The following is a 25,355-nucleotide window of genomic DNA, read 5'->3' as shown; positions in this document are numbered from 1 at the left end:
TTTGCCTACAGGGCAAACAGGTCAGTGGATGATGAAGTCAACTTGGGACTGCATTACATCCTGCAACACCTCAACTCTCCAGGGACACATGAAAGGATTCTGTTCGTGGACTTCAGCTCGGCGTTCAACACCATCATCTCAGAAATCCTCAGCACCAAACTCATCCAACTCACTGTGCCAGCCTCCACCTGTCAGTGGATCACAAACTTCCTGACTGACAGGAGTCAGCAGGTGAGGCTGGAGAACATCACATCCAGCACCCGGACTATCAGCACTAGCGCCCCCCAGGGGTGTGTGCTCCCCACTGCTCTTCTCCCTCTACACCAACGACTGCACCTCAGGAGACCCATCTGTCAAACTCCTGAAGTTCGCTGACGACACAACGGTCATCGGCCTCATCCGGGACAGTGTTGAGTCGGCCTACAGATGGGAGGTTGATCAGCTGGCTCTCTGGTGTGGTCAGAACAACCTGGAGCTTAACACGCTCAAAACTGTGGAGATGATCGAGGCCTTCAGGAGGAGCCCCCCCACTCTGCCCCCTCTGTCTCTAATCAGTCACCTGTTTACTGGTTGCCAATTATTATTTATTCATCATTCTCTATCTCAGTGCTGGTCACACTGTTCATACTGCTATATTGTCATACTGTATATACTGTTTACCAAACCCACCTACCTCAAGTACATAACACCTGCACATAATACTTATTCATTCCAGCATCCTTTGCACTATGCTCCATCGCACTGTGTACATGTATTCATGTATGTGTACCTGTATATCACATCCACCTCCAACATATACAGGTAATAATAAGAATAATGGTAATAATAATTTACTCCTGCATCCTTTGACTATTGTCTCAGTCTTTCTTTATTGTTGTTGTTTAGTGTGTAAATATGTGTTCTCTATACTGTAGCCTGTGTTTGATTTTATTATTGTATTATTAGTAAGTATTATAAGTAAGTAAGTGCATGGTGAGCAATGTACAATCCAGAGTCAAATTCCTCGTATGTGCACACATACCTGTCAAATAAAGCTCTGATATTATGTAACTTCTGTGTTTGAGTTAAAATGTCTTAGCAGCATGTAGGTGTTGTCATATTAGGCTCTGTCACTTTAAGAGGGTAACCTCTGACCCTGAGCTGTGACCGACTATGATGGTTTTTTTTGAGATAATGAGTTTGAGTTAATTTAATAATTATACAGACAGTCAGTAGCCTGACTAGTTTATAATAAGTTTGTCACTCTGTTACACAGTTGTGTACTGTACTGTGTGAGAGCCGTGCTAGTCTGCAGATAGCAACAGGTTAGCAACATCGCTAACAGCAAGCTAACGTTAAACGGACACTTTACCACTGACAGCACCGCGCGTGACCTGATCAGCACCTCTGGCTTTGAGGGAGACCATCCTGTACCTGTCTTCATCTTCATCTTCCTGAGAGGATTGCAAAACATGACACCAGCGGGAGTTATCTGGAAGATGCTGTGAAACTGAGCTTACTTTAAAGGGTTAAACATTGCTGCCCAACAAACAGGTGGAGGAAACAGCTACAAGCTCAGTGACGGTCGGATCGTAACGTTTATTAAACTCCGTGGAAAATGTTAAACAGCACTGCGGGGCCGCAACGAGTCTGCGGGCTCTCTGAAAAACTTCACTCCTCCAGAAGTTTGCCCAGAGGAAAAGCCGCCGCTGCCCCTTTCTGCTGAAGTGAGCCTGCTTTGGTGAGTGAAGCATCGTTAATCATCGTGACTCTGTGCTGCTGCTCCGTGTATGGGACAAACTGTTGTGCTGGATCGGTTGATACCAGGCTATGGATTGCGCTTGTTGTCATGTAGTCGCTTTCATGCTGCTTTATTATCCGCGATTATTATGCCAATATGGCGGCTGGCTGCGCTGGATGAAAGGTACGGAGCCAGGAGTGTTAATGATCTCTCTTATCTCTCTGAGCGATGCTGTTTGTTGACTTGTTAGAAACAGTAGTGAGAGAGAGTATTGTAGTTTTACTGGCATCTATATTTTCAAACCATTTTAATAAAATAGTATGGTTAATAATACTAGTATATACATTATATAGTCTAATATGAAAGAAAAATATTAATGCTACGTGATGTCTGTAATCTTGAGTGGGCTTGTTCCCAGTAAACGTTTTGTTATTTGCAGTCAGTGCACTCCTACAAATAAAAGCTGTAGTTGTTTTTTTAAGGAAAATGTCAACTAGTGTATTTGAAGAACTATTGCCCAACACATACAGATACATCACACATTAAAACAGGAGTTTTATGGCCGCTTGCCATAATACAAACACATTTTTTACATCTCCTCCTAGACCGTAGCTCCAATTGCCACCAAATTTTCTCTGGATCATCATTGGCCTTAGCGTATATAAAGTTGTATAAACCTTGGTGATAGCTCCTTTCCTTTTCAAGATATTGACCAATAAACGTGTAAAGGGGCGTGGAGCAGGACATAAATAGATAAAGATCCACAACCGTTGGTCCAATCATCACAAAACTCATGATATGTCCACGTGTGCCGGAAATATGCCTTGAAAGTTTCATTCAAATCGGCCACTAGGGGGCGCTATAAATGCATCGTAACTGGACGTGGAATGATACAAATCAAGCTATAGATCAGCAAATGGTTGTCCAGTTGTTACATAACTTGCAGGATGTGTTTCATAACAATGTTGAACCGTATGTGTGAAATAATTTTGATGGTGATATTGTGAAAAAAGGTATGAACCCGCGAATCGCCGCTTGCGGCTATATTCTTTAATGGCTTTTATCCAATTCCTATTCATCGATTTATAGTCGTAACCGTAAAAAGGCTTCCGAAACCTGTGTGGAAAGAAACTACCACTTTCACCCACATTATCAGGTCAGAAACACACTTGCCTGTCTGCTCACTGGCACCTGTTCTCTCAGGAAAATCGGTTCAACGTGTTTGCACACTCCTCATCATTTCTGCTGTGCGTGCAGGGATCACATTGGCACAGTGCTGAGCAGGGAGAGCAGTGCTGTAAAGCTCTTGTAGCATTGCCTGTGACAGTCTCACTTGATTCTCTTCTTCTCTTGTTAATTTGCCACTGTACGGTATCATTATGATGATATCAGTAACAATGCCTGGGTAGGTGGGGTGGAGTCAGAAGAAGAATGAGGGGGAAAAAATTACGAAGAGAAGAAAATACCCCAATATTTCACACATTATAAAATTTAACATATTATGATGGACCTGAGAATGTGTAAGCCACAGTATAACCTTAACGGTTAGATTCACAGTATACCCAGCTGCTCACTGTCATCATCAGAATGATTAGTTCACAGCTCATAGTAGACAAGCACATGAAGAGCCGGCTCTTTGGGGTCACCAGTTTGAATCCTGGCTGCAATCATCACGGAGGTGAAATGGACTCCCCATTCAAAACTGCTGTCGAGATGCACTTCAGCAAAACACTTAATCCATCACCGATTCAAGGAGGGCCATAAGCAGAAGATTGTGGCAGTACTATATAGGATACGATAGTGCCATTATGTGAATAGGTGTACATATCTGCCCTTGTGTGAGGAGGTGGATTTAAACTGCTCTGAAAATCTGCACTAGAAATATACAAATACGAAAAATCAAAAAGGGAATCGTTTGACACGTTCATTCATTTTCTTGATGAGCTCTAGATGAGAAACCTAAATGAAAAAATAAGTTATTATGTGCCAGACAATTTCTTGGCAAGGTACAGTGACTTCCTGGAGTTTTGTCATCAACCTGAGGTTGTCAGGAAACCATTGGAGACAAGAAATAGTTCAGCACTAAACCTCCTGTAAAACCACAACTTGTCGTGCTTACACTTCAGCAGGTCGATTTCTGAAAATGTCAAATTATTCCTTTAATGGGACATTTCATGCTTCAATTGATGATTAACTGTTTAAGTACCTGTCCTGAATTAACTCATTTCTCTTATCTGGTTTAATTTGAACTGATGGTAAACTGGTTTGCAAAAATAAATCTTTTAAAGTTCATATTTGCTGTATCTTTATTCTTTTGTAACAATGACTGTCACAGACCATTCTCTTTTAAACAGGTGAGCAGTGTCAGGTGCACATAATTAGAGCACATCAAACACAAACACTTATCTGGTGTAGACATAACACTTTCTTTATAAGATACACAAAATACAAACATGAATTCATTCTGCTCCTGTATTTCCTCAATAAGATTTGAAATCCAAATATGAAATGTAAAATAATATTGGTTTTGATCCAGTGTTAAATAACAAGGAGTCAGGTAGATCCCTAAAATAAACAGGAAATTATGTACGGCACATTAACTAACTGAGCATCCCCGCCAGTGGATCCATCAGTAATAACCTCAATCTAACCTGTATTTCTGAAGCAGGTGGCAAGTGGTGAAGAGGGTTTGTCTCCACAGGCCAGATTATGAGTTCACAGCCAGACGTGGACAGATGGAGGCAGAGGTTAGTCCTCCCTCCTGCGCTCTGCTACACACACACACACACACACACACACACATTTGGCAACCAGTTTTTCACAGGACAATTACCTTGCGACCTCTGCCAGCCTACACTTACACACACACGCATACATACACACTCTTGGCCAATTATGGACACAAACAAGGAATGATAACAGTCACAGTCAAGTCAGACACACACACACACACACACACACACAGAGGAACCTGTCGTGGTGTGTACATTGACACTCCACAACCCCTCCAGCTCCACAAAATATGGCAACCAGCTCTGTTTATGAAGGGCACAGCACCCAGCTGCAGGGTTCTAACGCAGAAGACAGACTGAGACTCTCTCCTACATATTTAGCAGAGATTTTTTTTGTTGTTTAAACCCAGTGCCTGAAGTCATGTCCAATTCACACCCTCTCTCTGTTCTGTTAATTCCATTATCTCTGATTATTTTCTCATAAGCAATGCTGCTCTAATCCACTTGTTGGTCGCATATCTTTGTTGCACCAGCCAACCACTGGGCTGATAGTGGAAATGCACGACCCAGGTTTTTAATTCAGTCCTATCTCACTTCCTCTCATTTTGACTGGTAACTGTGAGGGCAGCAGAAATGCACTGAATGAAGCTGAAAGTCATTTTCAAATAAGACAATGAAAAAAAAGGGCTTTACAGTTGAATGATTTGCTAGTCTGCAAATGTAAAATGACACATTCAAACAACGTGGACTTTTTAATTATCTCTCTCTTGCCTTGTATCCCCTGCGCTATTTAGTTAGTCGTTTTTAAGATCATTTTTGAATTAAGTATGCACATAATTTCTCTAGAGACAGTGTGGTTAAGACTCGCCTCTCTGGAACAACATTCACCCCCAGCTAGGATTGATTCCAGTCAGAATGTTTTTCTGCTGGATTTCCTCTACTTTGTATTCCTGTCAGCTTTACTACAGTTTCAAGAAAGAAAAGGAAAACTCAGGGTGGTGGAAGGCTGATTCTTGGTTAAAAAAACAACATATCGATATTTCATCCATATGGGTGAAGGCAACATATCTTAAATACCTTGAAAACACATTTACTGTGACATGGATCTGATTGGGATGATAAATATTTCAGCAACCTCAGAATAAATTATTCACATCATACAGCATGGCTAAATATGATAACACCTGCTGCGCAATGTTAAATTGAATGGCCCTCTAACTCTTCCTCCGGCTCTTACATTCACCTTGACCACATGCTGTTTTGGTGGCACACAGGAGCACCACCTATGGTGTTATCAAAGTCATCAGCCCTTAGTTTTCCGATGTGGAAACTCCTAACTAGATAACGCTACGTCCACACACTCCTCAGCACATCCATAATCAATCCTGTTATAGTGCTCTTGTCTCATTGTGAATTAAGCATATTTGTGGACTGACAAAACCAAACTGACATTTCCATTTTAGTGATCTAGCTGATGCTTTTATTCAGAGTCATTTGTGATGAGTGCAGCAGCGGAATAATTTGAAATTCACAAGTCACCAACCCACAGTAAAGGCTGTAGGGTACAGTGCCTGCACAGGACACACAACACTTATTACAGAGTCCTTATTTATGATAAAGGGCATCTGCAAATTTAATGAGATTTTTTAAAGAGGTCATATTATGCTTTTTGGCTTTTTCCCTCTCCTTTATTGAGTTATATACCATTTTTGTGCATGTAATAGGTTTGCAGGGTGAAAAAGCAGTCTATCCCAAAGGGAGTTCCCATCTCCCACAGAAAACACTGCTCTGAACTGCCTGAAAACAGCTCGTTTGTAGTCCAGCCTTTTCTTCCGCTTCACTGTGATGTCACAGCGAAATACAAGTCATAATGCTCGCCTAGCGACTAGTCAGGCACGTCCTCAAAAACACAGGTGGAAAAACACTCTGCACCACAGTGACAAGACGTCCACCTGCTGCCTCTCCTCTCCCTTCCAAACATTAGCTACCCTCCAGGCAGTCAATGGACATAAAGTTGTTACTGTGATGTAGAGACAGAGCACAGTTAAAACTTTATGGATGAAAGATACATTTGTTACAAATGAATAACTCACCACTCTGAAACCCTTCTCCAGTCCATGTTGGAACATAGCTGAACCAATGCCGTGTTTACCGGCTTTTCACAACCCGCCCTACCCTGCTTCTAATTGGGTAGTAGTCCTTAACTAGGAACTGCACATGTCCAATAAAGATCTTGTAGAAGTGAGATGCATCACTCTATAGTTAAAACGGAGCATTTAACACACAGCATGAAAAGAGGAGCTGCTGCAATGTGCAGTATGACAAAAAATATGGTGTTTTTTGAAAACGAAATCATGTAAACCTGTTCTGGCACAACCACTAAATAAAATTACGGAACCTGAAAATGAGCATAATATGACCACTTTAAAACACTTCGGTGCATTAAACTGACAAAAGATATTTCTATGGCAAAATATATCACTAAACAAACTCTACTGAGCATCTAACCATTACAACAGCATATTAATAGTAATATAATTAATATACTTACAACTATGAAAATCGCAATGAGAAAACTTCTGTTATGAATTGGTGCTATATAAATAAAGTTTAACTTAATTGAATATTCCACTGCCTTTGAAACTGAATAGGCCTTCAATTTTGATATTAGACGAAACTCCAGAAGTCCTGCTAGGAAGACTGGTTGAAGCAAAAAGGTTATAGGTTTATTAAAACAGGAGCATTTTGTAAGCCAGCAGATAAATACAGACCGAGATATGACTCAGAAATAGGTTTTGAAGTTGTGATGTAGAAGAGGTAATGACTCATGCTCATCTAACTCGGGTGGGAAAGTCATTCCTCCACGGGAGAGAAAGGAGACAGCAAGGCCACTGCAGGGAGAGGGATAAATAATTGGACAATTGTACCAGAACAGAGAGCATGGACAGCAGTCTAGGTCATGACCTGAAAGTATGAGTTTTGTTTTTAGTATGTACAGCCATGCACGCAGTGTAAGAGCAATGTGACAGAAGACATTAAGGGACACAGAGGACAATTCAGGCTGTGGGCAAGATACATGGACTGAAGTCTCAGTAATCCAGACTTGAGATGAGTTTGAACAGGGTAGGACATGGGAGACGTGGTAGGCTCACGCAGCAGTTTGTTATTTAAGTCACTGCTGTGTTGTCAGTGTCGATAGGGAGGTGTTGCACAGGATTTTCCAAAGAAAAACAGCAACACAGTCTTGTCAAGGTTGAGCTGAAGCTGGTGGACAAGCATCCGACTGGAGATGTCAACGAGGCAAGAACAGATGAACTCCGCTCAGCTGAGATGAAACTTTATCAGTCGCCATGTGTCATATTCCCAGCTGTCAGAGAATAGAAAGTAAAAAGGTAGAGTGTTGCTGGTCTCAGAGCAGCATAAAATGCTATGTGATGTGATGGGAGAGCCAAAGAGTGGAGTCTAGATAAATAAGAACGGAGAGGCCCAGGAATGACCCTGGGTAACCTCAGAGGAGGTGATGACGAATAAAAACAGAGCTCCTCTCTGCAGTCTATCAAGTTCTCATCGATGATTTAGAAATGGCTGAATGAAGCATAACAGAAGAAAAATAGGATGTAATCAAGTAAATGCATTTTTTATCTATTCAGTGCACCACAAAGCAAGTCATGTGAAAATCAAGGCAGTTATAAAAATATTATCTAACAAAATGTGCAAGTTATTCTGGATATAAAGATTAGATTTCATCAATGGACATTGCATTTATAAGGCCAGCTCTTTTTTTCACTGAAAAACACTTGATTTCTTAGGAGTGGATCAGTTTAAACTGATTTTTATCCTTATTTTAAAGTTTCATCTACTTTGTGATGTAACAAGACACGGACACTGACTTGACTCCCTCAAGTAACAGACTAAATCAGATGAACAAGAACAGATGTTTTACTCAGATACCTAATTGTAATATGTATGGTTTTTAATATAAAAAAAAATACGTTTTTATCAAAACTGAAAACTCTTATTCTAACCCACACAATTCCTAAACAGCCAACATACATCCTAATAGGCTATTTTGGTACTTGGAGTATTATCAGATAGAGAACATTGAGTCTATAGGATTTGTAAGCAACTCTGCACATTTTGCTATGTGATCTGGTGATACAAATGTTACCACTATGCCATCAAATTCACATTTGGCACAACAGATATACAACAAATTACGAACAAACCTAAATGTTGGCCAAAAGTGATCAATTATATCTGCACTTTGAAGGCTAGGCGGGCTGTCATTTGGTGTTATTGTGACTGCCTTTGGTTGGTGTGTTGTGGCTGCTGACTGTGTGTCTGCAGGCAGCCAGCTGTGACTAAAGCTTGTTTATACCGGACACAACTCAGACTAGTTCGTCTCTTAGTTCAGAAACACCTTAATTTCAACCAACGCTTTTGCCTACAGTAGCTTTTTCCAGGTTCACGCTCCATCGCCCTCACACTGACCTTTAGCATCTGTTTGCACTTCTGATTTCTGGTATAAATGAGTCACTTAAAACTGACTGAGTAGCCCTTTAGACTATTTTAACTGGTCATTTTCCATGGAAGATATTTTGACATTGAAAAAACAGGTGTAATAATATTAATGATGGTTGAATTCCATTCATGTGTATCAGTGACAGAGCTTGGGTCACTGTCATGGCTTACTGGGACATTTCCATAAAAATGATCCATGGTTAATGATTTTGGTTACACCTGTGCTCTTTCTGCTATGACAAGTCAAAATATCCACCTTGAAAAAGATCTACGCACACTTCATCAAACAAATAAATAATTAACCTCTGTCTTCATGATATTCGTTATAGAAATGTGATAAACAACACTTTCTTGTGGTTTCAGTACACCTGATACTGTCAATCATTCTACTCAACAAGGCAGCTGCCATGTTATCAGATCCAAAGTCAAAGAGCATCACCACTGACGCTGTGTGCTCCTGTTTACCGTAAAGTACCCACATGCACAGGTCTATCCATACTTCCAAAATGCTATTACGGCTAATTTAATCACTAAAGGGTTAATTTAAAAACTTGAACATAAGTAACTTAGACTTAAGGCTCTTTGACAATACTGCAGTTTTGATGCTCTTAATAATAATTATGATATATGGCATCATAGGTGTTAGTCAAATACTTGATCTTATCTTTCAACTTGCGCAACAATTCCACATTTACCAATGTGACGACTTAAAGAAGATCATTTATGTGTGTGTGTGTGTGTGTACACATGCTGTGGTGATACTGCACTACACACCCTTTGTGTGTCTCTGTATTCTGTTGGATAATCACGTGGTCCAGATCATATGTTCAGTCACACATTAGCCCTGTGTGTGTGTGTGTGTGTGTGTGTGTGTGTGTGTGTGTGTGTGTGTGTGTGTGTGTGTGTGTGTGAGAGAGAGAGAGTGTGTGTACACAGTACGGTATGTGAATGAGTGTCTGTGTACATGACAGCCTGTTTGTGTGTATGTGTGTGCCTTCATATTTATGACTCATGTCCAAAATATGCCACTGTCTCTCTGGTTGTGCCGGCAACATGCTGGCGACTCAACCCAATTGTCAATTCAACACTTTAATCCTGTTTAAAACTGTACTCAACTCTCTCTCACACACAGGCCAATGCCATTTGATTTTTAGAATGACAGCCACCGTGTGTTGAAGGTGATGTTTAAACATTGCCTTTGGTTCAATGACAATGTTTAAACATCCCCTAGTGCTGGAGTACAGTGAGAGGAGAGCAGAGAGGTAACACTAGATCATAGCCGCTCATACTGCTGGCACTATCTCAAAAGCATGATTTATTTAGACTTAACCGCTAGTGAAAAGATTCATCACCTCATACATTTGAACAGTTCAACACTCCCCTCACACTGTAGGATCCATGGCTTCTTCTCCACAATAGCCACCATAGTCATAAGATTCTTGTATTAGATTGGGTTTTGCTTAGTTCCTCTACTTGCAGCAGCATTTGTGATCCCTACCAACAAACAACAACAAATGAACTCAGGGGAGTCAGCCAAATCTGCCCTGTCACCTTAGATCAGATGGGCCACTTCATGCCACTGAGAAGTGGGTAGTTAGCAGGACAGCCAGAGCAGGAGAGGTCTTTGCCTTTATTTGAATGAGCTTGTAGTAGCAGCCAGCAGCAGCCAAGCTATAGCAAATATAAACAGATACAGAAATAGGTGAAACACTTATCCTACTTTCCTGTCTAACTGTGTAAACGCATTACTTTGTTCGTATGAATGATTAATAAAATATAATTTCATCTCATGTTTTTGTTTTCTAGCAGCACTGTAAGCGAGTGTAGCGTCTACCAAGCTGCCTAACTGAACAGCCTTAATGTGTAACCTAATAGCAGCTCATTTACCTACTATCTCAACATTTGAATGACACTTATCACTCATAGCACTCTGATGGGAAAGTTGTTAAAGGTCGTAGCCCAACACTTTGGTAAAATGGCTCGGTGCACTTTATCATAATTCTTGCAATGGCAACTAAAGAGTGCTCAACTGCAGATAAAGCTTTTAAAGTAGTTGTCATACTTAAACTCCTGACTGAGTAAAAATTAAACTATTATGTTGCAATTTCAAATGTATTATTTATCCATAATGGCCAGATACATGTTGTCAGGCCATTGATATCAACTTTTTTGTTTTGGACACTGCTGTTGTTAAGGGCTTAGGCCCCATCCACACTACTCTATTTTTGTTTAAAAACGGAGTTTTGAAACGAATACGATCTCCGGCGAAAGAATAAAGCAATGCAGACAAAGAACCACACCAGATATTTTATTGCATGGATCAATAACGAGCTGGAACTGTTACTGAATGTAACATGTGAGTTAAAAGCGGTTGTGGCAGTGGAAAACAGACTGGGAGTTGTCGTCAAAGTAAATACGGCGACATACACAGTAGTAGCCTACAAGCATACGCTATAGCCAAGTGTTATTTGCACGGTACAAAATATTTTAATAAAAATACCAAATCAAAAACTCAGTGGCATTGTGTTTCTGCTTGGTATGACTTATAAGACCGAATCAGAGAACCAAACGTGAGCGTCTGCATCATCGTTTCTAAAGTCCTCCGTTTTTGCCCATCCCCACTAAAACGCTCTCCGGAGTTTCAAAATGAAAAACGGGGTCAGCAGCGTTTTCAAACTTCTCGTTTTTAGGTCTAGGTTTAGTTCCTTGTCTTAGGGTTTAGTCTGGACGGGAGGTGCAAACGTAGCAAAAGGTCTCCATTTTAAAACAAAAACGCAGGGGTGTGGTTGAGACCTTAATCTTTGTGTTCCCGTTACCTACCAATCAGTGTCAGTGGTTCCCTTTTGTCCCCTCAACTTCTACCTCTGACTCCCTGCACATCTATATGAACCCTCCTCGGCCAGCAGAATTGAATATATCCCCAAATCCCACCTGTTGGTAGTGCAGGCTCTGTGTGTAAATGTGGGACTCGTCTCAGTTTCACAGGTCACAAAACAGTTTATATTGTTTATATATAAACTTCTAATAGCGGCCGCAAGGCATCCTAAAATATAATGAATGTAGTGCAAATATAATGAGATTGTATTTTTTTACATTCATTTACTTAAAGAACTATTTAATGAGGTAACTTTTAGGAGTCTGAGTATTTGTTAAATCCAATCCTCCATCCTGGTTGCAGTCTTAACTCACTGTGTATTTTGCTTTAAATTTGTGTTATCGGCAACTGCATTTAAAACTTTTTCTTGTAAAACTGCATGGTCAGTCTTTTTCTTATTGTTGTGTAAAGGATGTTGGGCAACATCCTGTTCTTAACCATTACATGGCAAACAAAACCTGCTGATTAATCGCACTTCTTGTGCCTGACAAGCTGACAGCTTTAGCTGTTTAAATAAAAATTTCTTATATGGCTCTGGCATGACAGTAGCAATAACAGAAGTTCATTTATTACATATCAAACCTTCTGATTTGATCAACAGGCAACAAAGAAAAGCAACTGATGCAGATTGTTAAATTCTATATTGCAGAAGATTGTGGCAGACTGTGACTGTGAGAACACGGAGTTTTAAAGAGAAGGAGGTCAGAGGGAAACTTGATACTTTGTGGTGAGTATCCTGCTGTATCTAACGCATGTTTTAAATGTGACTTTGCAATGGGAACCATTTTCAGCTAAAACCAAAGAACAACAAATTTGTTTCTCTCTGTAAGGACTCAGCAAGGGCCAGATTCCCAAAGGAATATTATTATACCATTTGAATTGAACAATTTGCCCCAATAGGAAAAAAATATGCAACTATTTTGTGATGTATAAACAATTTTCCACATTACACAAACGCTGCATTCAAACTAAAGGCTTTAGCTCCAGTACTGCACGTCTGCTTTTATATACAGTATCCAAGGTTAGCTCTTAAAGTGTCGTGACAATTCAGCACATCATGCATCACTTCAATAGGTCGTTTTTATGTGAAGACCAGGTCAGCCAGAGAACAAGTAGAGCAAGGAACAGACAGAGAGGGAGGAACTGCGGGAGATTTCACATGAGAAACAGAATGACAGGCGGGAGAGGAAGAAGTCAAGGTGACATGAGGGAGAGAGTGAGAGAACGGCAGGAGAGGGAAATCTAAGCATGAAACATTCCCACAGAGACTAGACATTCAGGTGTGGAGCTCTTTAAGAATAGGTAAAACACTGATATTCCCGGTGTTACAACCAATTCTAATTTGGAGGAAATCCATCTTCACTTTAATTAACAATTATCAACTACTGCTCACACCCCAAGTGCAATTCCCAATGTTTAATAGGAATTATACAGAAAGACCTGTGAGATTTAACAGGAGTAAAAAATTATCATAATTGTATGCATCATGTGTGGGTGTGTATGAGAGTGTCTGTATATATCTGTTATGTTGTAGAATAATCCTCCTCAAAAGTCCCTCCACACTAACAAACTTGTTTTGTTTTTTTGTACTGTTGGTGTGATAAAACAAGACTGTGATGGGCGTTTTTCACAGTTTTCTGATATTTCATACTCGATTATGAAAACAATCATTAGCTGCAGCCCTAAATGGAACCCATAAGAAATCCCAACAGCAAAAGTGAAGAGAAAGTGTTAAAATGTATATCTTTCCTCCAAAAAAATGCTGATTTGACTTGGATTAACAGATTGTGACTTTGATTAACTGACACATGCATTAAATTGAGACTTGAATACAAGTATCGCTCATTAGCAGAGCACATCTCATGGTCTGCATATAAACAAATAGCATCACAATCCTTACATTAGTAACACATATTCAATCCTAAATAATCAATAGCTGTAAAATGTAATTAAATGGTGCCTATATTATTATTAACTTTATTAGACCTCTGTGTGCTGCTCATAATGAGGCATAACTGATGGTTTAGACTGCAATTAATAGCTTGCAAATTGGTGAGGTAACGCTAAATTTCACACTGCTACATACTTGTTATATGGCTTATATGGCTGATATGTAGTATACTTTGTATACTTCATATACAATACTTTTATACTTAGGATGCCCAAATGTTATCTTAGAGCCTGTTAGTGATGCAAACAAAAGTGAATTGAAATGTACAGCGTATATTTCTCTATTACACATGCTTGTGCAGTCTGAGTAAAGGGCTCTCACCAACAGCAGTGAGAACATCTGTCAAATATCTACTGCAGTGCCTGAAAGGCCTTTTCACATCAAGTCAGCTTTAATAGGTAACTGAGGACTGAAATTCTCGCTATCGCTTCAACCTCTCCATCCAATATTCCTGTTTTTTTCCTCCTGACGGTTGTTCGGCTAAACCAAACCATATATATAATCCCTCTCCTGTTTCCTCCTCTCCCTGTCTTCCTGAGGCTTAGTCGATATGATATGTATGACTTCTACACACGTGCGTGGTGAGATAATGAAAATGTTTCTATAAATAGGGACAATAGTGCTGACAGTAGAACTCTCTCTCAAGTAAGATATCTCAGTGTAATTTTCACTAACACTCAACCACACATGCACACACATTTACAAACACCGGCAAGGAAAAAAATCCTCTATTGCCGTGTGCTTCATCATAGCGATAGTCCTGAAGCAGCATATAAACACTTGAGCTGCAAAGCAAACACATTTCAGATATGCTCTATATGAGGCTCAAATATAGGACTAATTCACACAGTACAGATTAATGTGCCCTACACATCTTAAACAAACAGCAGGCAGCTTGAATCTGCATAATACTGAACCCCACTATATGTTAGACAATGCAGCTCATGCATAACATACGGGCAACTCGAATATATTTGCCAGTTGTGTGACACAACACATTTTACTACTTCTCATTCAGTATTAAATAAAATATGCTAAAACCACAAGACAACTATTTAATCTTCAGTCTATATAATCCAACGCGACATAATTAACAGCAACAATAAAAATATGTATGTACAAGCCTCTAACCTAAACTTTCAGAGAGCATCGACAGAAGCTGCAGGCAAGACCGATGGGATGGAAAAATAATTGAGACGGATCGAACAGAGGAGCCTCATCCTTCATCTCTTTCATTCTCTCTCTCTCACCTTCCAGCTCATGATGAATGACACTGGAGAGGTTGGGCTCTTCACCCCACCAGAAGATCCACAGCTCCTTGGCGTCGGGCTTGATTTTGCGTCGCCATACACACAGCAGGTTGGCCTGCACGCAGCGCATGAAGCTACGCAGGATCGGGTCGTCCTGGGCGGGGGCCGAGATCACCGGCCCATACTCCCCACCACTACGGAAGCCGTAGCAACGCCATTTAATGCCCGTCAACTCAGCCTGGGAGAGGAAGAGAGAGAACAAACATTAAAGCAGCAGTCTATTAAACAACCTCAAAATTGGTAATACAGCATTGGTATTATGTGCACTGACTAATAAAGTAATCTCCTCTGTAATATAAATGTTGAACTAAATTATTTGATTCATTGGAAAGTCAATCAGATTTTTTTTTTTTTTTATTAATATAATAATCCATCAATCGTTTAACTAATTTTTCGGGCAAATTCTCCAAATATTCTCTTGTTACAGCTTCTCCAATGTGAGCATTTTCTGCTTTTCTCTCTTTTATATTTTATTAAATGAAATATATCTATTTTTTTGTACTTTTGGTCTCACATTTAAAGTTGTGATCTTGGGCTCTTTGGAATAGTGATGGGCATTATTTGTGATATTTTACATACCAAACAATTAACTGATTAATCAAGACTAAAATCTGCACATTAATCAATATTGAAAATTATTGTTATACAACAAGCATGTTAAGCATTTGAAATTGTATTTTAGCAGGGTTCCTTTTGTAGCATATATATTCACATGTTAAGGACATGGAACATTTTTTTTAAACATTTATTACAGATGTAGTATGAAATAAAATAAAAGTAGTGTACTTCAGTCTTTCATATGAAAAACAGCCTCAGACAATGTTGTGCGAAGTGAACGGTAAAGTTAGCCACATCAGCGATGGTACCACCTTCACAACCTCCAAAGTGTCAGCCGAAAAGGTTGTGAATTTATGGGTGTGTCTGATCTCATTTGAACTTTTCTTTTGGGGAAAAGTGACGTGAAAATGCGTATTAAAATGTGATCTGTATCCGGATACATTTCCCGGATATTAATGATCCGATCTTGCCTTTCAGTTTAAACCGAGAGGGAAGCTTCCGGTCTGAGATGCGGAAGTCCCTTAAATCTGCATTTCACTGAACGGCCAGCAGGGGACGAATCTTCTGGTTGCAAAAAGAAGTCCAGTTCCATTAGAAACAATGGCAAAATGACCCTACTTCTCAGCTGATTTATTACCTCAGTAAACACCGTCTTAATGAGTTTATGGTCTCAGTCACTAGTTTCAAGTCTTCTTCAATACAGCATGATGTTCATTTAGTAAATTATGGTCCCATTTAGAAGAAAATAGACCATAAAGCAGATTATGCTTCAGGGCGGGATTATCTATGATTGACAAGTCATTACAATGGCGACCTGTCAGACAGGCTAGAGTGACTCGTACCCACGGCAACTTTAACCAGCGCCGTTGACAAAGCTTATTAGGAGTTTCTCTGGTGAGTACATTTAGTTTTAAGCCTTTTTTTGGCTAGACAAAGTTGTCAGCCCTGTTAAAATGACAGTTAAAGTGAATTACAGATGCACCTAGCTAACCAAGCTAGCTCCACACACGGCTGTTAGCTCCACCATATCGTCCAAATATGGTCACGTCCGGTGTTGCTGGTTGCAAATACTCAACATGGCGGCGCCCTATCAGCCAAACTCGAGGTTTCAAAACGGCAGTCCACAAACCAACGGGTGACGTCTCGATGACGTCCACTTCTTATATACAGTCTATGGTTTAAACCTGATATTTTTAATGCATTCTTGTTTTCTTTCTTTCTTTTGTTTTGTGAGTTGCTGAGGTAGGGGAAACTTTAACTAAACTTTGTAAATCGCTGTCTATTATAAATTCTTCATTATTTGTCCCCTCTTGTAAATTCAGCATATGTAATATATGTTATTTCTTTCTTTGTATAAAAATATTGTGTCAGCTTGTCCCATTGAGCTGCAGTACTGGTAATAAGCTGCTAGTTAACAGCAGATCAGCTTCACAGATGAGTTTTGCACACACATATTTCTTACTGTATATAACCGTTTGGTCAATGACAGGACTTAATTTCAATTGAACATTCTGTTGCTACAGCAGAAACATTCATTAAAATATGTTCTTTCGAATGCAACCTAAATTTAAAAGCTGATAGCTAAAGAAGACGCGCTGAGTCATTTTGCAATTCATATTCCGAACAGTCAATTATTCCTTTCAGTAATCTACTGTGAAAACAGTGGTTAGCTACAGACTTAGATCCTTGAGTATATGTTTAAGTACATTTACCATCACCTTATTGTGTTGTTATAATCTTATTTAACTGATACCTTCACTCGCTGTTCATGATGCTATAAAGACACAATAAAGTGTGTAAGAAGGAGAGTGACAGCGAGACATAAAGAGTGGCCTTGAGTGAAATACAACGAATGAACAACTACAGGAGAGACAGCATTGAAATATAGAGAGAGTTACGAAGAAGAGTGAGAGAGACACGAGAAGAAGAAGTAGTGTTGGTGTCAATGGTTGGAGCCTGGCCCAGCAACCGACATCCTCTACATTAAATCTAATGGGATGAAAGGTGTTTATGTTGCCTATTGCAGACTTGGGTGTGGAGGCTCTCTGTCATGACACAATAAGTGATGAGCCAGTAAAAGAGGCAGTGACTTCTACTTCCACCAGAACCAGAAAGACAGGAAACATGCATGTGAATTAAAATTTTGTGATTGAACATATTTATAAGCAACACCTCAGCACATCAGTGACGATGTGATGCTCATGTGTGCTTTGGAAAATTGTTTTGCTGTTTGTTTGTGTCCATGTGTATGTATTTGTGCATGAATGAGTCGAGCGCACAAAAGGCATTGTTTAACAGGACAGGGATTTGGCAGGCAGGGGGGAAATCTCTCAGTGTGTCGTGCTGCCCTCTTCTCCTGTGTTCACCCAGCTGTGAGGATCATGTTTGGCACACTGGCTCAGGCACCAAGACATCCAAGACCAGCTGAGAGAGGGAAAAAAAAATACTGACCCATTTTAAACACAGAGACAGGTAGAAAGGAGCAGAAAATTAAAGCCTGCAGTGTCTTTGAGTAGATGAAGAAAAGGCGGCTCCACAGCTTTGATGAATGTGGTGAGGGACTGAGGAAGCTTGTGTGCGCAAGCATAGCAGGGATGTGTCAAAGTCAAAACTAAAATGTAACCATGCTTTTGACAAAGTCTGTGTACAAAAAGCATGTGTTGCATGGCAAACATATGCACATTATCTCCAAATCCACACAACACGGGCTGCAGCATCTTACAAATGAGTGTAGTCTGAGGTATGCACACGACCCCCAGGAACATCCTGACTGCAGAATGCACCCATAATTACAAGCATGTCCCTCCTATAATGACAGTGTGTGTAATGGGAGATATAAACATTGGTGCTGTGATAAGCCAAGCCCTAAAATTAGCCATGACAAGGTCAAGGATGCTGTTTCTCCCAAAGCAAAGAGGAAGACATCTGCTTGCACTGCCTCGTCACTCCCAGTCAATGTCAAAAGTTCCTCCACTGTTTGACACAGCTGTCTGCTGCTACTGAATCAGGAGCGGAGAGGAGGATGAGTAAAATGTCAGAAAATGCATTCACAATACCAGTTGTTTGTTTTATGAGGCAACACATGCTCTCTGGTGAATTGATTGTTGAAGATCCAGACATGTTTTAAGACATATAAAAAATACTCTGCTTGAAATAATATGTTTTTTGCTCAAATAAAGCTAACAGGTCTACAGCCAAACAAGCGGCTCTGTGAGGCTGTACCCCCCGGCACAGGGACACTTTGAGCTAAATGCTAACATGCTCACAATGACAATGCTAGCATGCGTTATTTCTTTCCCCACCTGTAATGCGTCAAGTCCCGTTCTAATGTGCTGTGATTTGGTTAGTATTACACATCTTTGTGATTGGATGCTAGCTGTATGAACAGCTGTGTCCCTAAGATGATAGAGATCCTAAGTGCTTCCTCATCTGTGCCTTATTATATTAATGTTCTAGTTGGTCTTTATAATCAAATATGAAAGATCTGATTATTTAATTTACCACGCTGACACTAATATGTCTAAGGGGCGTATGCTAAGATAATAAGCATAGCCAGGGATCCCACAAAGTCAGCAGGATTCATCTTATGGAGAACATGAATGGCTAAAAAAATTCTTAAAATTACTATCTGCTCTTTGTTCCTTATTGAAAAATCCAGAATCTATGAATACTGCATACATTGTTTTGGTTTCAAAGAGTTTAACTACTGGCATATAATGTCCCCTACTTCAATGTAAAGTCCATTCTCAGTGTTTGTGCACTGGAGGCTTCTAGTTTCCACATTACATTTCTGTTGCATACCATGATTGGCTTTCAAACTAGCTGTGAGATTTAAGGTGAGCCGAGAGAAGCTTCCCTTCAGGGGATGACTTAAATTGGCCTTCTAGTGTCAAACTGCATCTTGAAGGTCAAACGTTCAAGTGCAGCAACAATAACCAAAACACATTTTCAGTGGAGGGGGACCGTAAGGCAAAAATCTGTTCCCTTTTTAGTACAGAAATATGGCTTAGGGAATAACATTTCTCCAATAACAAGCTGTGCTTTCAGGAGAAATATTACACCAAATGGCCAGAGCCTGCACTGTCTTGCCCGAGCCCAAAACACAGGTGCTGTGTATTTGTTGGCCATGTGTAAAGCACTAACCCAACACCCTGCTGAACTCCTCTGGAGGATTAGCTGTGGCACAGTTGCAGGAAGAGGAACAGGGCTACAGTCACATGCTCCCAGGCAGATCCAAACACATGCCTGCACATTAACACACACACACACACACACACACCAGCTGTGATGATGTGCAGACCTGAAGTGCTCAAAAACACTGACATGCATCAGGAGGCAGACATATTCCAGCTGATATCCAGTTAATTTTCAGTGATGACAGCTAAGATCTGCCCATCTGTGTATTTTAATGCATGTGTGGGTGTGGGTGTGGGTGTGGGTGATGGTGAGGGCTACACTCTTACACACTTCAATTTCTCAGCACACTTCACCTTCACTAAATCAGACCCCTGAAGTCGCAGTAATAACATTATCACTTGTAACACATAAGAGAAAGCAGAGGAAACCTGTTCAGCGTGTCAAGCTATTATCTCTGCAACTCCTGTGACAAATCAGTGTTGTGAGTAAAATCACACAAGTAAAACTTTTGGAGCTGAAAGTTGCTGAAACACAGACTTTGAAGTTAGATTATTTAGAATAGTTTGTACCAGGAGGATAAATTATACTATGCATTGGCTGTGTAAGTTGTATTTTAGGTGGTAAATGAAGTAAAACATGTTATAATTGGGAGGGTTAGCTAATTGGGATTTTACTGTCATTAATATGAGAACAATACTTTTGTGCCATCAGCAGGGGTAATGGTAGTTTGGTGGGACAATGAATGTGTGTTCATCAATATAGGAGGCAAAGAGCAGAGCGAATATGTATCCAAAGCAGCAAGTTTACTCCTTCAGAGAACGAAAGAGCAAATCAACGATTATTCTAGGCAGCAGTCTCTGTCTCTTTTAAAAACTACCACAGGGGTAAAAAGGCGAAGAGGTCAGTGGAAAAGTCAGTGGATTTAGTTTCACTGTCAATAAAGCTAGCACTCCTCTAAGCCCCTTGTTCTGTAGGTTAGCTGGTTCAATTTCTGATTGAGCGCAGGACCAAAAACAAGAGCTTTTTCCTTCCATTGCTAAGAAGGAGCAAAGTTTGACCTTACCCTCACCTCTATTATCTTTCTTGTCTCCGCTCTCCCTCTCATCTCTCAATGCTCTCTCACTGTCACGGATGCCTATTGAATACAGCCAGGAGTATCTCACGCCCTCCCTCTCGTCTTTTTGTTATTCCTCTCTTTAGTCCTTTTTTCTAATAAACAGAGAAAAGAAAACAGCTAGCCGTATGTTTCCAGAATATTTTTGTGTTAGCACAGAGGCGGTGGAAGATTGTGCTCCATTTGTATTCAAATCCCCTTTTCAGATTCTTGCAGTGAGACGGATTCTTTCTCATTTATATTTTTTTGAAAATTGATTTCAAATAGGAAACTAAACATAAAAAAAGAGAGCAAAAAATAATTTCCTGAATATAACGTGAATTAAGCCCAAGCTTGGAAAAAACATAATCCGTCTCCCAACCACAGGTCAACCTCAGTACACCAGACATGTGCTTGTAATCTAAAGAAAATATGGAAGTCAGAACTTTCATCTTTAGCATACATTGCTTAAACAGAAAGAATTGGACAAACTCTAAACCACGCGACATAAACAGAGAAGAGGATCCCATTTCTAGAGATTTAAAAGGTTTGACATACTGCAGGTGTAAAACACTGACATGTACATACTCTATATACTGCATATTGTTTAAAGCCCAGGAGCTTTACAATGCAGAGGAAACCTACGTTACTTAGATAGCAGAGCTGAAAGGAAAACACACTTGACGTGTACTTTGTAGGAATGCCTCTGCAGACTGAAAATATTTAGTTCCTTCGTTTCTTTCTCAAAAAACTTGTGGGACCTTTTGAATGGACCTCTTGAACTTCCCAACATGCAGCTGAATGTATGTTTATGCTGTACTCCCAAGTAGGAATGCACACAAAGACATACACACTTTTTCATGCAAACAAGGCTTTGCGGCTGCCTGGTGCAGAGAAAGGCATGTAATGACTGCAGATTTAAACATGACTCTGTACTTGTATAGATAGATCTTCCTTTCACTTTCATGAGAAATTACTTTTAATAATTTAAAGTATACATGAGGCTACATGTAACTGCAAGAGCAATCATTAAAGTGACCGTGTTTACAGAAGAAGTTAAGAAGAAAAATTTAGTATGCCTGACCTTTTTAGAGCACTTTATAAGAATTGCAGCTAATGTCAACATTTGCATCTAAGTGGAGAGGTGCCTAGTGCTCTATCAAGGCTGACAGAAAGTGTATGAGAACTTGTCTAAGAGAGATGCCACTTCTTTAGGAATCTCACAAGAGTGTAAGAGCCTCGTAGTTTGATAGTCTGACAAAGGAGGTACTTTAGGCAATTGAGAGACAGCTTGTATCAGCAGTTTTACCTACTCTGGCACAACTGAAACACTTATTCTGCCAGAGTGGCATAGCTTTCTCATCAACGTCAAATCTGTTCAGACACTTGACAAGCTGCCAATATTTGGGGTGTGTTCAGATCGCTTGTGATGCCTGTGAGTCTTTAGATAAGACCTGATGTCTTTATCAGACACATGCAACACTATCCATCTCTTTTTTATTCAATGTCATAGAACAGGGGACATTTATTTGAGAGAATTTACCCAATACAACTTATTTGAAGTTTCAGCAGAAACACACTTTTTCAAAGTTGTAATCCTTAAGACTTTAATGAAATCAAAGCCTGTTTTTGATTCTATTTATGGTCTGCGTTTTACACCAATAGTCAACATATTTACATTCTGTATTTACCTCTCTATGTTGTAGTTTTCTTTAGTTAGTGGTGGAGTGGTGGAGCAGTGGAAGATGTCACTTTTGGCCCCAAAATGTTCAGAAACGGCCCGGCTGCTTGTTCACATTAAGAAAAGCAATTAACTGGCAAAACATGAGGCAGCCTTCATTGTGAATTAGTCACAGGAAATGAAATGTATTCGTCACCAAGGTTAGTACTAACTAAGATTGTTTGTCAAATATGCATCTACAAAACAAGACAGTAATTTTTTTGATCAGTTTTAAATACTACTTGAAATCAGATGGCGGTTGCTCAAGGCATGGTTGAAAAGGCACAATATTGACTGACTTCTTTATTAAGACAACATGAGTTTGTTTAGCTGCACTGTAAACGGATACACCCATTGCTCTTCTGTTGTAGAACTGACAACGCAGCTGCACAAAGAGTTTCTGCTGTAGAATTAAACCACACATGCTTTTACCCCCAGTAACCACGGTGTCACCAAATCAGCCAAAAAATCTTAAGGATTACAACTTCAATGACACAATTTCCCTTGAACGCATCAGAGCTGACACGATGAAGCAGTTAAAAATGAGGTGCAAAAAACAAATACAGACAAAGACAAAGAAGGTTGGGTGGCTGTGTCAGCAGTGAGAAGTCAACAGTTAGAAGAGCAAGTGGCAGAAATCAGAACAGGCAACGACTCCCCCTTCATCAATTAACCCGCTGAAATCAAATTAACCCACAAGGAGTAGCACTCCCCTCTGGCATTTTACACCACAAATGAAGAGCGATGCACATTACTGCACATGTGAGGGAGCAAGAGCAACACAAAAGCACCAAACAGGTGTAGAAAGAAAGCCTCTGGGGCTGCAGACACTAAACAGATGCTTTTCCTCTGCCTTCTGCCGCCACCTTTACAAGTCCCTACAAAACAAGGGACCGTCATTTGATCGGTGTTCTGCTGTAGCATCCAGGCCTGGGAGGTGAGCAAGCCAAGCGACCTAATTAGAGCAGCTAGAGTCCCCAGGGCTGAGTGACGGATAGACCTGCCAATCAAACGGCAGAAAGCCTCCATCAAGCCATGACTTCTCACCTGACACAAAGAGAGGCGGGAGGCAAGAGGCAGGAGGCGGGAGGCAACGGCAGTGAAAGACCAATAAAGGTAGCGAGACATTGTGTACAGTGTCGGTTCCGCATCGAAAAGGGCTGACAAGATCCCCAGCCATTTGGCAAATGAAACAACACAAAGCAGCAACACAAAGCTGCAGCATCAGGCTGCATTTAAAGCGTTAGGGGACAAGCATAAGCAGTGGCCGTGCTTAACCTAAATTATTAACGTGCAAATAAATAAACCAGTCTCTGCTTTACTTGTGTCTCTCGTGTAACTTAATTAACCGTGACAAGCCACAGGGAGGGAGAAATGAGCGAAAGACACAGACAAAGACAGAAAAACTGAGAATCACAAAGAAGAAAAAAACGAAGACAGAGGGAAAAGTAAAAAACAGTTGCTAGGCAACATACGACATCTATAGGAATTCAGCAAGGTATTCAATTTTTGAGATTTCTGTCTCCAGGGTTACAGTGGAAAAATTCTGTGGTCCCTTTACTTTTCTACAAATCACAAAGGAGCTTACTGTACGTCTGTGTATGTCGTCTCTGCTGAGCAGAACTAAACTCCATTTGCTTCCTTACAGCTGGTATTCATAAACTCAAATTTGGCTGAAGATATTATCAGGCACGTCACACATGCGTCAGGAAAGTCCTGGTATTACAAGAAACAAGACATTAACAATGCAGTATAAGATTACTCACTGAGTTTTTTTGTGAGAGAATGAGTCACTGCAGTAATTGTACAATTAGCACTGCATGGAGGCTTCTGAAATGTCTACAAGTGGTTAATATTCTGATTGTTCCTGAAATTGGACAAATGGAGCATAAGCGGTATGAAAAATATCCCATTTGGACTGTAATTTCCTGCATTGATTTTTTCCACAGGGATGCCATTTCAGATCAAATGACAGCCATGCATAAGTCAGCATGACTTTTCCTTGTTTCATTACACACCAGATAAACAAAGAAGAAAAACTGGAGCAGCAGTGCGTGCATACGTGCGTGAACAGGTTTCAACCCGCAACTCACCTGGCTGCTGTCTATAATGTGTAGCTTGCTTACTAAGTGGGAGTGGCAGCCAATCAGAGCTTTAACACTAGAAGTCCTCTGCATTTCTGCTAACACGCTCGACAGTCTTATGTAATCCCACTCTCAAGTCCTCCTCTTCTGTCTATTCACTCTTTGCAGTAGATACAATAGTACCATGGCATGTTCATATCTTTGCTAACACCACCCTGCCTAAACACTTCGTCCTATGGCTCCATGCTTATTCAGTCATGCCCAGTAAACACTCTATCAAACCTTTTGTGTCTCACTTGTATAGTGCAAAGTCAGTTTATTCCATGAAGCAAGCCAGGACTGAAATTGAGCTGTACAAATTTTCATTAGCATCTGAAAAATCATGGGTGACTGCCTAATTCAAGATGAGAGAGAGCGCCGTTTGGCAGCGCAGGGAGAATCAATGCACCACAAATGGCTGTGAATCAACAGTCTGGACATAATGTGTTTGTTCTCATCAAGTATCCTTCCGATTGGTTGCAGATAATCTCTCAATGGAACATGGACACATGATAATTAGAATTTGCAAAAGCACAGCAGACAACATTAATGTTTTCTCTCTCCCCTTGTTTTGCACACCCTTTAACCTAAGTGTGCTCTAACTGCAATTGAACC

The 25,355-nt window shown here is 40.2% G+C and overlaps 1 protein-coding gene across 6 annotated transcripts in view; it reads right to left on the bottom strand.

The window, feature by feature from the left end:
- LOC119914256 (mediator of RNA polymerase II transcription subunit 13-like) overlaps positions 1 to 25,355 on the bottom strand; it is an 84,155-nt gene that overhangs the window by 49,387 nt on the left and 9,413 nt on the right. For all 6 annotated transcript variants that reach the window (XM_038733432.1, XM_038733434.1, XM_038733435.1 and 3 more), the window contains exon 2: positions 15,050 to 15,287. In XM_038733432.1, the coding sequence (XP_038589360.1) occupies positions 15,050 to 15,287 (238 nt within the window). The remainder of the gene's footprint in view (positions 1 to 15,049; positions 15,288 to 25,355) is intronic.

Source organism: Micropterus salmoides, unplaced genomic scaffold (assembly GCF_014851395.1).
Source record: "Micropterus salmoides isolate LMB-PRFRI ecotype aquatic unplaced genomic scaffold, ASM1485139v1 Ms_hic_scaffold_20, whole genome shotgun sequence".
Classification (NCBI taxonomy): Eukaryota; Metazoa; Chordata; class Actinopteri; order Centrarchiformes; family Centrarchidae; genus Micropterus; species Micropterus salmoides.
This window is presented reverse-complemented; position numbering and strand designations above follow the sequence as displayed.